The sequence below is a fragment of the Gorilla gorilla genome, chromosome 9 (assembly GCF_029281585.2).
Source record: "Gorilla gorilla gorilla isolate KB3781 chromosome 9, NHGRI_mGorGor1-v2.1_pri, whole genome shotgun sequence".
Lineage (NCBI taxonomy): Eukaryota > Metazoa > Chordata > Mammalia > Primates > Hominidae > Gorilla > Gorilla gorilla.
This window is the reverse complement of record NC_073233.2, coordinates 42048715-42062297: the sequence shown is the minus strand read 5'-3', so window position 1 is coordinate 42062297 and position 13583 is coordinate 42048715. Positions and strand designations below refer to the sequence as shown.

General features: G+C 40.0%; 1 protein-coding gene across 1 annotated transcript in view; it reads right to left on the bottom strand.

The window, feature by feature from the left end:
- TRIM44 (tripartite motif containing 44) overlaps positions 1 to 13583 on the bottom strand; it is a 145408-nt gene that overhangs the window by 112998 nt on the left and 18827 nt on the right. Inside the window, exon 2 of the mRNA XM_019037274.3 lies at positions 9804 to 9881. Within this exon, the coding sequence (XP_018892819.1) occupies positions 9804 to 9881 (78 nt within the window). The remainder of the gene's footprint in view (positions 1 to 9803; positions 9882 to 13583) is intronic.

The following is a 13583-nucleotide window of genomic DNA, read 5'->3' as shown; positions in this document are numbered from 1 at the left end:
GGTACATCTGGTCACCTGATGGGCCATTTAAACATTTTATAAAAAGATTTCATTCAACTGTTATTTTCAACGCATGTTTTCTGGTTGCATAAAAGCTCTCCCCATGCAAGAGGACTAATGTTATAACACTAAGTTATTATGCTACAGTGTATTTTCACCAGGTAAATAAAGCTTTCTTATGGTTCACTGAGGACAGTCAACCCCTTCACAATCTAGAACCCAAAGACCGGATCATCTAAGAACATTAGAGAAAGACTGTCCTTGCCATGCACAATGCAGCAAAACTTTGGAACCCTGAATTTTGGATTCATAATCTCACAACTGAGAAGGGTCCCTCCTCACTCTTGAAAATGTGCACTCATTGAAACCCTTAGGGTAAAGCTAAACAGGTAAGTCTCTCCCCAGAAAATGGCACCCTTGATGTGAACAGCTTTTCCCATGATCACAGATCAAGACTTCTACTATCATAAGACTCTTATCTTTGAATATTTTTTCTTGTTTATGCTTCTATGAACAAAACAAATGAAAAGGGGGTCTGTTGTGCGCACTTATAGGGTATACTTTTATTTGTGAAGGATTTTGCAGCCAGCCTTATTCATGGATAACCTTATACTTTATAAGGTAAAAGATGAAGGCCCAATGTAGGTGAGAAACTTTAATGGTACATACGTTGCCTCATCATCAGTCAGAAACGTAACATTAATTCACTCTTCTTAACTCACATCATGAATTAAAGAGAACACTGCCAGGAAGCTTTCACTCTTCTAGAAGGGCATCATTTGTTAGGTCCTTTGTCCATGATTTGGAATAAAAAAGGCAATGATCAGAAACGTATCCCACATAATCGGCTCTATAGCGGATTCTTCTGTAAAGGCTATGGTTACACAACAGACTTTAAATACTCTTGTGAAAGTTAAGCTAAATAATAGAATTGGCTAAAAGAAAAGTATCTGTGTATGTGCAGCTGTTGGCAGTTGTGTCCTATGGAGAAAACATCTGGTATTGTAGAGATTCAGTTGTAGAGGATTAATGAAGAGACCGCTTAGTTAAGTGAGTAGACTGGTTAGCTCATTCTTTGATCTATTTGATTTTAGGTGGTTTGGTTTATGGGGACCCTGGGTAAGGAGCATACTCCAAACTCTTGGTATTATCCTCCCAATAGTCATAATAATAGTCTCCCTAGTGCACTCTATTCTTTCAAACGTTTTAAATGTTTGCATACAGCCATCTCCAGAATGTCAAATGGTCTCTCTTCAACTGGAATGACAAGAGCTGAAAGAAATATTATAGGACACCATAACCTATGAATGACATGCTGAGACTGGAAACCCAAAATGATGGTAACTGAGGGTGGCGCTGAGGCTCTAAGTTTTGGTTACACTCACCTAAGTGAGAACCTGGTCAAAAGGGGGAATTTTTTAAAACAAAACTATGGGAGGCCATTGTTTTGGACTAAGCTCATGTACTAGGCCCCAACAGACCAAACCAAACAAAAATGGAGTCGCTCATGCTAAATGTGACCCAATCAAACTAAGACTTTAAAGAAACATAGATCCTAGACAGAAAGGACCGGGTTTTGTTTTTCTCCTGCAAACAATATACTCCAGCATAAAGAGGTACCCACTACTCAGTCTCTGTGCCTATCTTTGCAAGACTCACTGTTCTACTGTTTCTCAGTGGGTTTCAAGACCAAATGAAGTACATTTATGATGGTAATACTGACATCAGTGACTAAAGTTTTAGTCAATCTCTCAAAATTGAGAAAATGACCAAAAGGGGGGAATTGTTAAAGCAAACTAAATATGGCCTGAGAAGGACTCCGTACTTCTATATTTGAGTCTTTGTGGATGAACTACAACCTAACTTAATAGGTAGACAAGACTGAAAACCTAACTTAGGAGTATGTGCCTGTTACAATCACTGAGTCTTGGCCAATCCCAGCAGCCATACTTCAACCAGTCATATACTGCTGAGTGTTCAAACTGTGTTCAAATAAGGCAAATGCCAACCTGTAACCAATCCAGCTACTTCTGTACCTCACTTCTGATTTCTTTATGTCACTTATTGTCTACCAATTTGTTCTGACCACGAGGCACCCCTGGAGTCTCTCTGAATCTGCTGTGATTCTGGGGGGCTGCCCAACTCAAGAATCGTCCATTGCTCAATTAAAGTCCCTTAAATTTAATTCGGCTAAAGTTTTTTTTTCTTTTTCTTTTTCTTTTTGAGACGGAATCTTGCTCTGTCGCCCAGGCTGGAGTGCAGTGGCATGATCTCGGCTCACTGCAAGCTCTGCCTCCTGGGTTCACACCATTCTCCTGCCTCAGCCTCCCAAGGAGCTGGGACTACAGGCGCCCACCACCATGCCTGGCTAATTTTTGTGTTTTTAGTAGAGATGAGGTTTCACTGTGTTGCCAGGATGGTCCCGATCTCCTGACTTCATGATCCGCCTGCCTTGGCCTCCCAAAGTATTGGGATTACAGGCGTGAGCCACCGCACCCGGCCCTGAAGTTTTTCTTCTAACAATATATAATACAGGTTAAACGTCCCAAATCCAAAACTCCAAAATCTGAAATCCTCCAAACTCCAAAATTCTTTGAGCACTGACAAAGGAAACGCTCACTGAAGCATTTCAGATTGCAGATTTTCAGATTAGGGAAGTGCAACTAGTATAACACAAATATTTGAAAATCCAAAATTCAAAATACTTCTGGTTCCAAACATTTCAGATAAGGGATACTCAATCTATAATACCATTTTATGCACAAAAGACAAAGAACCATAATATTACCCAGTTTTTTCCATAGGTGTCTTTCACCTCCAAGTATGGTCTCAAAAGAATGCACATGACCATGTGCATGAGAATCATCCAGGTTGCATATTTAAAAAGCATATCTCAGAACCACAAAATCAGATGCTTTGAGTGAGGCTCAAGAATCTGCATTTCTTTATAAAAAGTACCCAAAGTTTACAAACCACTGCAAGGATAAAAAAAAATGGGCTATTTTATTTCTTTCTTCTTTATACTTGGCTCTTCTACATTTTTCTACAGAAAACATATACAGATAGTCCCCATACAATGGTTTGACTTACGATTTTTCTACTTTATGATGGTGCAAACATGCTACACACTCAATAGAAACTACTTCAAGTACCTATACAACTATTCTGCTTTTTACTTTAAAAGTAAGCCTATTCAGCCAGGCATGGTGGCTCACGCCTGTAATCCCAGCACTTTGGGAGGCCAAGACAGGTGGATCACGAGGTCAGGAGATCGAGACCATTCTGGCTAACACAGTGAAACCCCGTCTCTACTAAAAATACAAAAAAATTAGCTGGGCATGGTGGCGGGCGCCTATAGTCCCAACTACTTGGGAGGCTGAGGCAGGAGAATGGCGTGAACCTGGGAGGTGGAGCTTACAGTAACTCGAGATCATGCCACTGCACTCCAGCCTGGGCAACACAGCAAGACTCTGTCTCAAAAACAGATAAATAAATAAATAAATGAAAATAAAATAAATAAGCCTATTCAATACTTTATTATGAAATAGGCTTTGGTTAGATTATTTTGCCCAACTATAGACTAATGTAAGTGTCCTGCGCACGTTTAAAGTAGGCTAAGCTATGATGTTCAGTAGGTTGGATGTACTAAATGCATTTCTGACATAATATTTTCAACTTATAATGGGTTTATTGGGATGTAATCCCATTGTAAGTCAAGGAGCAACTGTATTTCTTTTATAATTGGGTAGGGGAGGATGAGAGGGGTAAGCTGTTTTGTTTTGATAAAGCCAGGGGAATGGTGAAGGAGGGAAAGAGCTTGTTTCTCCTTTTTCTCCTGCCCAAGTGTTTAGAGAGGATAAAAAGGGGCCACATTTACTTCTTCCTAGAGCAAGACTGAGGGAGCACAGGTATTTTTCCCATTTAGTGTCCTTCACTAATCGGGTCAAACTGTGGAAGCACTTGCCTCAGTTCTTCATTTAGCAAGGGCTAAATGCTCTGAGGGTTATGGCTTTTTTGCCATCTCCCCACATTTTCTGTTGGAAAAGGCCATTCTCCAGTCCTGGTTCTCTGGAGCTGTGGGGGACTGTGCTATGGCACAGGATCCCAGTAAAGGGAGGTAAAAGAAGAGTGTGAAAAAAAAATAATCAGTTAAGAGTCACATTGCTAGGGATGCCAGGCTATATATACATCTATTTACCCATGGATTCAATAACAGTGTATGGGTGAAGAACATGAAGTAAGACAAATCTCGAGTTTTAAGCCCTGGTCCCATCACTTACTAGCAAGCTATCTAACCCCTTGAAGTCTCAGAATGCTCATCCATAAAACAAGACAAATACTTATTTTTATAGGGTTGCTGTAACACATAATACATATCAATTACTATGTGCCAGGTTCCATGCTAATAAGGGCTGAAGATACAGGGATAAAATAAATGTAACTCATGATCTCCAAAATTCCCTACTTACAACTTTTTAAATTAAAAGTCCAGAAATGGGTCAATAATTCTAATAACTCATCAACTACAGGAACACTTCTATATGTAACAACTTGATAGCTGAGGCATCTCAATTCTCTGCTTCAGCTGGTTGAATAAAAAGTGCCCCAGTGAATACTTCTTTTTTGGCACAGGGCAAGGATCAAGATGATGCCTGGCTTGATCCTTGTGAATAATAGGACACAATAGGACACAATAATAAGAATTTCAAATTAGGTTTTTCTTATATTCATCACTACCTGTACATTTAAAATTTGTATTTTTTGACAAGAATCTCATTATCACAGAAGAGTGAAGGACTGGGCTGTGTTCCATGCCAATGATATCAGCTATGACAAATGATTGCAGAGTTCTTTTGCAATTATAAAATGCTACATAAATGCTGAAATAAAAAAAGAAAACCATTCTTGGGTTTATTTAACTAATTTCATGTTGCTAGATAAGTTTTTGGTTTCACACTTCAGTAAGAATACCTCTAGAGGCTAGAGGAAACAAAAGGAAAAAAAAACTGCTGTTTCAGGAAGCCTTGGGTATGATCAGATCCCATGTTTAATCCCACTCCAGTCACACAGAATAATGTGAGCCACTTGGCTCAAGTTTTAAGATGCTTCTTTTTTGAGAATATAAGATTAGTATGAATTCAAGACACACAACTGTGTTAACTGTTTGCTTCAAGCACACCAGTTACACGAAACAATGAACAGTGCATATCAGAGGGAAAGAAAAGCAATCAATACATAATAGAGAGAAAGTGGCTGTTATTAACTACATAATAAGAGGTTAGTTTGATTGAGCTTAGCATGTTGTACTTTTGGTTCAATGCTTTCTGAGGACTGGGCAGGGGGAAGGGAGGAAAGGGAATCAACGTGTTTTCCAAGCCTAGGTTACCTCTGAGTAAACTGTGAAAGATAACTGCATAGTCACTACAAAGGAAAGCTGTGAAGATAAAGAAATAAAAAAGCTCTAAATTTCTTAAAAATCCAAGTACAGACACACATATACACACATACCCCTGACTGATTACATTTTAAAATTTCCCTAAAGCCTACTATAAATGTACTCAATCTACAGATAAGAATCCTGCTTGTGCAATAGGTGTTTCAGAAAAGTTTGGCTGGAGAAAAAAAAGTTTGCAAACTAAACCAAGTCAAACACATTAGGACAGCGTATTATGTAAAAGACCACTTCCTACTAATCTTTTTGACAAACTAAAGATTGTTTGTTATTAAAAGTAATCTTCTTCCACGATATAGAGGGTTCTAGATGCCCAGAGGTATGTACCCTTTAAAACAGGGCTCACCACAGCAACATCCATGCACAAAACTTCATTCGGTCTTGTGCCCTATTTCTTAACCATCACTGGCTCCGATTCCTCTCCTCAGGCTCACCCATAATGGCTGGTTGTTCCTGATTTTCCTCTGGTTTTAGAACTCAGCCTACACCTCAACCATGGCAGGGAGCTTTGATCATCCTCCTAAATCCCGACCAGGATCCCTTTCCCTCTTTTTGGCTTTGCTAATTCTCTGTTGGAAGTGACAGTGTAAAGCAGTCCCGTCCTTTTAGCCTAAGCTGACTTCCCAACCCACCTCTTTTTCCCCTCCCTACTCCTTTCCTACCTCTGCTCAACTTGTTTGTTGCATAAGCCTAGATTTTTATCTACCTTTTTTCCAAAGTTGAAATCACCTGGACTTATTTCTAGGGGCTCTTCTACTTGTTCAAAGAAGTGAAAAGAAATCATTAACAAACATAGAGGAAAACAGCTAAGGTACAGCACAGAGGTTCTCAAAGTGTGGTACTTGAAACAGCAACATCAGCATCACCTGATAATTTCATAGAAATGAACATTTTCTAGCCACCCCAGGCCAACTGAATAAAAAACTCTGGAGGTGGGCAAGGCGCTCTATATTTTAATACGTCTTCTGGGTGATTTTCATGTACACTGAAGTTTAAGAACCTCTGGGTCTGGAAGAAAAGAAGATGTCTGACAAATGTTTTGGATAAAATGAGGCATCTCATTAAACAGAATCAAGTCTATATTTTTGACACAGAAGAATATCTAAGATATTCCACATAAAGGAAAAAGCAATTGTAAAACCATGAGTATAATTTTGTAAAAGAATTTTGAAAATGTACTTCTACATAGAAAAATGTCTAGAAGGTTACATACTAAACTGTTAACAGTGGCTAACTTAGGAGAGATTTTACTTTTTCTTTATGAATATCTGTATTTTTAAATCTATAAGCATGTATTATTTTATAATTTAAAAAAATGACTAATTTAGACACCTTCTACTGCTCTCTAGCAAAACTCAAGAGGTAAAAATTAACTCATTCCCCAGTAGGCTTCAGTGTCTGGACTAATCAAGCTTTGTGATGCTTTAGGGAATTCTAGAGGAAGTGAGGCAGAGATAGTGCTCAGTCCTCCATGACTCAATCAGTGCTTCTATGTAAAGCCTCTGTGCCCAGGAAATGACAGGTCACAAAGCCTAAGAGATTTCTGTCCTTCTTAAATAGGCCAACTCAAAAAGGGGATGGTGCGGCTCTGTGGGAAAACAGAACAGACAAAAACTTAAGGGTTGTCTTGGAAGACGCCAATTTATTTCTAGGAAAATCTTCTTTGTGCAGAAATTATATATTTAAGTGGCCCGTTTTTTACCCCCATTCCTGACCTGGCAGTCATTCTGCAATTACGTTCACCCTTCTTCAAGCTGACTCCAAGTATATACAGCATATGGTTGTGGTAGACTAAAAAGGGGCTTGAAAATAAAATAGGTTGGTAGTAAATGATCCAGGGCAAAATAAAAAGAACGTAAAAAAGAGGTGCAGGTATACACACACACCCAAGATCAAGTCAGGTCCTTACAAATATCCTTTACCTTATGATGCATCAAGGGAAAACCCTGACACTTCCAGGGATTCCTCTCATGCAACCACTCAATCCTTTCACTTTCTGGCAAGCTTTCCATCAGAAGCACTACATGCATTCATAAAGGATCCCAAAGCACTTTACCTGTATTATAGTCATACATAGAGAACACTCAGTATGATTTGTACACATCCGCTCCCTCTTCACTGCCCTGCTAATTATAAGTTTGGCGGAATCAGAATATGGTTGTCTCCTGCAGAACAGGAGTTGCCCCAGAAACCAGAGAAACTTGGTAAGAAAAGCTTTCAGTAACTTTTAATAAGTGGTTCATCCTAGCTAAAGGAAAAACTTTTATCAGGGGTCCTCCTACTTTGAGCTAGGAAAGTTGATAAAGGTTACTCCAATTTTTTCTATCTACCAACATAACTCTCTACTTCTGGAACCCTAACTACACCAGAAGACAAGAGATCTTACCAATGTCCCCGATATTTTCATTGCCATATGAAGAGAAATTTATTCTTGTGGCTGCAGCCACCTTTTGAAGAGTCCACCAGTCTATGGCTCTGCCACATATTGTGTTTCAATTTAGAAAACTGCAGCACAATGTGATCATGTGGTAGAAAGGAGATAAAATCCAGTGCTTGGTTTGCATGACATAAGATAAAGAGTACAGGCACTGGAGTCAGAGTTTGAATTCCACATCTATATTACATTAGATTTGGGCAGATGATTCTACCTTTCTAAACCTCAGTGTTCTTATCAATAAAGTAGGAAGAAAATGCTACTTTACAGTGTTGTTAAATAATTAAAAGTATTTAAGGGGAGAGCAGGAATGAGAAGTTAGCATTTAATGGGTACTGAATTTCAGTTTGGGATAGTAAAAAAGCTCTAGAGATGGACAGTGATGATGGTTGCACAACAAAGTGTGGTCAGGTGTGGTGGCTCACGCCCATAATCCCAGCACTTTGGGAGACTGAGGAGGGCAGATCACTTGAGGTCAGGAGTTCGAAACCAGCCTGGCCAACATGGTGAAACTCTGTCTCTAGTAAAAACACAAAAATTTAGCTGGGTGTGGTGGCGTGTGCCTGTAGTCTCAGCCACTCAGGCGGCTGAGGCAGGAGAATCACTTGAACCTGGGAGGGAGAGGTTGCACTGAGCCAAGATCACGCCACTGCACTCCAACCTGGGCATCAGAGCGAGATTCTGTCTCAAAAAAACAAAAAAACAAAAACAAACAAACAAAAAACCAAAGTGAATGTACTTAATGCCATTGAACTGTACACTCAAAAATGGTTAAAATTTTGTATGTATATTTTAGCACAATCATGTAAGAGTCCTAGCAAAGTGCCTGGCTCTCAGTAGATACTCAAGAAATGCTAGTCCCATTCCTCTTAAAAAAACAAAAACAAAAACCAAAAAGAACCTACAGTAAAATAAAATCATGCGCCTTTCCCTATTTAATTGTGAGAAACTTTGATTCTAAGGCAAAGCCAGCTGGCCCCAATACCAGGTAGTGCCACAGTAAGTGTCTGGGTAGGAAGGAGAAGGAAGTCTGTTCAGTTCCGTTTACCTCCACCCCGTTATGGTGTCTCCCAGAATATCAATCCTCTAGACCCTAACATATTGAAATTAAAAAAAAAAGCCGGGACACTTAAAACCAGTTTCCAAACCAGACTTCAGGTCATGAGGAAAAAAGTATTCTGAGTGGCAGCTGGCTCCTGGAAGCAGTGGAGAGATAAGACGCTAGTGCTGAACACCAACTAGATGAGTCTGGATCCCATGCCAGTCCCTGGCATTAAGATGATCTGTATTTCTCAGCCGGTGCGGTGGCTCACACCTGTAGTCCCAGCACTTTGGGAGGCCGAGGCGGGCGGATCACGAGGTCAGGAGTTCGAGACCAGCCTGACCAACATGGTGAAACCCCGTCTCTACTAAAAATACAAAAATTAGCAGGGCATGGTGGCGCAGGCCTGTAATCCCAGCTACTCAGGAGGCTGAGGCAGGGAGAATGGCTTGGACCCGGCAGGCGGAGGCTGTAGTGAGCCAAGACTGCGCCACTGCACTCCAGCCTGGGCAACAGAGCGAGACTCTGTCTCAAAAAAAAAGATGATCTGTATTTCTCTCAGACGCCTTTGGCTGCATCTAATGGACACAGAGGACCAAAGACTCAAAGACCCCTGGTAAAGGAGGATTAAAAATGCACTTGTCTGCAGTTCAGGGAAAACAATGAATGATTATGTGTTGTAAGTCATAAAATAGAGAAGGAGAAAAATAGATGACTTATCTCTACGCATATCAGGACACTGTTTCTGATGGGCAGGCTTAATTAAATCTTAATGCAATATTCAGAGAGATGATCATCAACACCTCAAAATTTTAGCTCAAGGAGAATGAAATGCTTGGGGTACCAACACCCAATCAATTCCAAACAATACTTACTTTAGGGTCTGAGCTCTTGAACTTCAACCTTTCCACCAATTCGATCATAGCCGCCTTCAGTCCACCTGAGTCTTTGCTCTAGAAGAAAGAAAAGTGAGGGGTCACTAGACAGCATTTTGTTGCTCTCTCAAACACAAACAGCATTTTGGAAGACAATGAAATAGAAAGCAATTTTTTCTTAGCAGCCAAGAGAGCTAAACAACTAAGGAGAGGTGCATTGCCCCTCTTTCCCTTCTCTATGGACAAAGAGTGTCAGGACATTAATTGCCCAGTGACTGGCACAACTATATGGAATGAAAATTAAATACAATTTGTATAGGCTGACTCACTGCTTCATCTCAGGCTCAACTGTGCTGGTGTTCACTGAAGCTCTACAAAAGACAGTTCCATACAAGATGTCTATTTTACAGACGGGTAATTTTTATTTTGAACCTTTATGCATCAGATATAGAAGCATGCAATATTAAATATACTTATAAAAATTAAAACAAAGAAAATAGTCTGAAATTTAATTACGAATGGAACTGTAGTGTGCTGATTAAGAACACAGGTTTTTTAACTGGGTGTGGTAGCTTGCACCTGTAATTTCAGCTACTCAGGAGGCTGAGGCAGGAGCATTGCTTGAGGCCAGGAGTTCAACACCAAAAAAAGCCATAAAACTCACAGGTTTTTGAGTCAGACATATACAGTTCCAATTTTGGATTTGCCATTAACTAGTTGATTAATTTCAAGCAAATTACTAAATGTCTCAAAACCTTCTCCCCCTTCTATAAAATAGTGATAATAAACTGGGCTATTTTGGGGCCTAACTGAAAGTGTTTTAAAAGATATTAGCACAGTATGTGGCACACAGTGAGTGCTCAAAAATTGCATATGCTATTACTATTATTACAGTATAATGATTTAGAATAGCACAGTACAATAAAAGACTAATGTGAGTCCCAAATGCAAGCGTATGTATATAATTTTATAATTGCCACAATTAAAAAGTAAAATTGATTTTGGTGTATTTTACTTAACTCAGTATATTCAAAATATCATTACAACATGTAATTTCAACATGAGATTTTTTTTTCACGCTAGGTCTTTGAAATCTAGTATTTCACAATTATAGCCCAATCAATTTAAACCAGCCACATTACAAGTGCTCCAAAGCCACACGTGACTAGTGACTACTATATTGGTCAGTACAGATTTAGAGCACAGACTAGAGCCCTAGTGCCATTAGTCACACACTAGCTGTGTGACCTTAGGCAAGTTACTTAGCCTCTCTCTGTCTCAATTTCTTTATCTGTAAAATAGAGCCAATAACTATCTATTTCATACGACTGCAGTAAGATTAAATTAGTTAATGTATGTCAAGGTACTCAGAACAGAGCCTGGCACATGGTAAATAAAAAAGGAAGTATGAAACAGTTTTATTACTATCTGTCTCCCTCGTGATATTTTCAGCTCCTTAAGGGTAAGAACTGTATTTTTGTATATCCTTGTATCTCTTATGCCCAGCATCTAGATGTTGTAAAAAGTCTGAACAAATCAATGAATGAACATACAACCTTAAGACATGAATGCCATAATAATAATACATTATATTATATATAGGACAATCTAAAATCACAGGAATTCATTTATTTTCTTATCTCAACAACTCTATCAGATAGGTAGGAACATTCATTTTACCAATGAGGGAAAGTAAGCACAAAGAGGTAAACTCACTGTCATTTCTATGGGGTAGGGACAACAAAGAAGTACAAGAATAAACAGATACTGCAAATATCTCTTACTCAAAATCGGCCTCTGGATCCGTGATAACATATCTTCCAAATTTACAGAACTAATTTCAATTCCTCCAAAATAGGAAATACCTAATAAGATTCCACTATATAAATTAAAATATACTAAAGGATCAATTTTCCCCCCTCTGACCTCTCTTGCCTCTCAAGTCTACACAGTAAAAATCAGACACAACATGACTACAACCAATATCTACTTTAGATGTGTTCTCCAAACACAGCTTAAATCACATTTCCATTTTAGCAAACGTTCTAAATTTTAGTAAGTTCTATTTTCTAAAATAATGGTTTACAACTCCCCTATATCCTCCACCAATTTTAGTCTTTAATCTCTGTGGTCTCATAGCAGACAGTTGACAAAAGGAACTTAGAGGTCATATACCAGGAAGCAGGTGAAACCTGAAGTGCCTAAAAAAGGGTTAAGTTGCCAGAAACAATCCTGCTTTTACGAGATGATCAGACAATAAAGCCTGTCTGGTGATATCATTCCTCTAACCTGCTTCTCATTGGCTGAACAAGCAGGTCACTTGTCCCTGGAAAGCTCTCTTCCCCCACATCCCAGCTGCCAGCGCCCATTTTAAGCTCTTCGGCAAGAGCTCTGATATATTATGACTTTCCCCCTGGCTCTAGAGAACAGAAAGGAATGCACCAAACTGTGCCTTAAAACCTTCAGAAAAGAATGAAACGACAACGAAGGAATCCCTAAGAAGCAGACAGCCTGTTTGCAAGCAGATGTGCCTCGTGTGGATGGATAAGGGAACCCTTAGCCTTCTTTCATAAAAATTCAGTCTGTCAGCAGAATCCTTCCTCCTTTTCACAAAGCATCAGCAGCATCGCCTAACCAGGGAAGAGACAGAGGAGAGGCAACTTAAGAGAGCATCCCTTCAGGAAACTCACCTGTTCCACCTCCCCACCCCACTCTCTGTGAATTATTCACCAAGATTAACTGGGCTCTATGATGAGCCTGCTATACTCAGTCTCTAAATCAGTGGTGAAGAAAACCTTTCCCAAAGGCTTTTTTAAAAAATCTATAAAATACGCAGTTGGTCAGAAGGGAGAGGCTCCTCGGGGCAGACCTGACCCTGACAGCTGCAGAGCTGGGGCAAGAGTCCAAATGGAGGACTCTGGCCCCAATCCACTCCCACCACTTTCCCCACATTCCAGTCCCTTCCTGCACCCCAAGGGGCCTTGTGCACAGTTGTTCAAGCTAGCATGTCCAAGCTGAGAATACCCCTCTTGGTCACCCATGATACACATGTGGGACCTAGGGATACATGTATCAGAAACTGGTCCATCTTCAGGCAGATGGACTCAAGAAGAGGCTCTGCAGGCCCTGGAAGCAAGCTCAGGACATCTCACCAGGTAATTCTTGGGTAGCTAGGTACTTGAAGAGTGGTACAGAACGGGACAGGCATGGCTACAGGAGGGGTCTTCAAAAGCATGGGACATAGCCCAGCTACTCGGGAGGCTGAGGCAGGAGAATCGCTTGAACCTGGGAGGCAGAGGCTACAGTGAGCCAAGATCACTCCACTGCACTCCAGCCTGGGTGACAGAGCGAGACTGCATTTCAAGAAAAAAAAAAAAAAAAGTATGGGACATAGGTCAGGGGCATGGGGTTGTTTGGGTCTAAGGGTGGTGGTATCTGAGTCTGAGTATCCCCAAACCATAGAATAGTACCATGTTTTGGTTAATTATTTGTTTGTTGAGGACAGCCATTAGTCAAAAGATAGCCAGACAGGAGATTATATCCTCATTTGTTCCCTAGTTAGGGAACCAGTGAACAGAAAAGATAGTGGAACAGAACAGCTGCCTCTGAAACCTGAGTTCTAATTGAGAAGTGAACCAGGATAGTAAGAAAAGACAGCCTAATTCTAACCTTGTAGACATTTGGTTCCATTTTTTAGAAATGATTGTCAATCCTTCGGGCACATACCATGACTAGCAAAGTAGTAGGATTCTCCTGCTATCTGTACTTCTCCACCTCCAT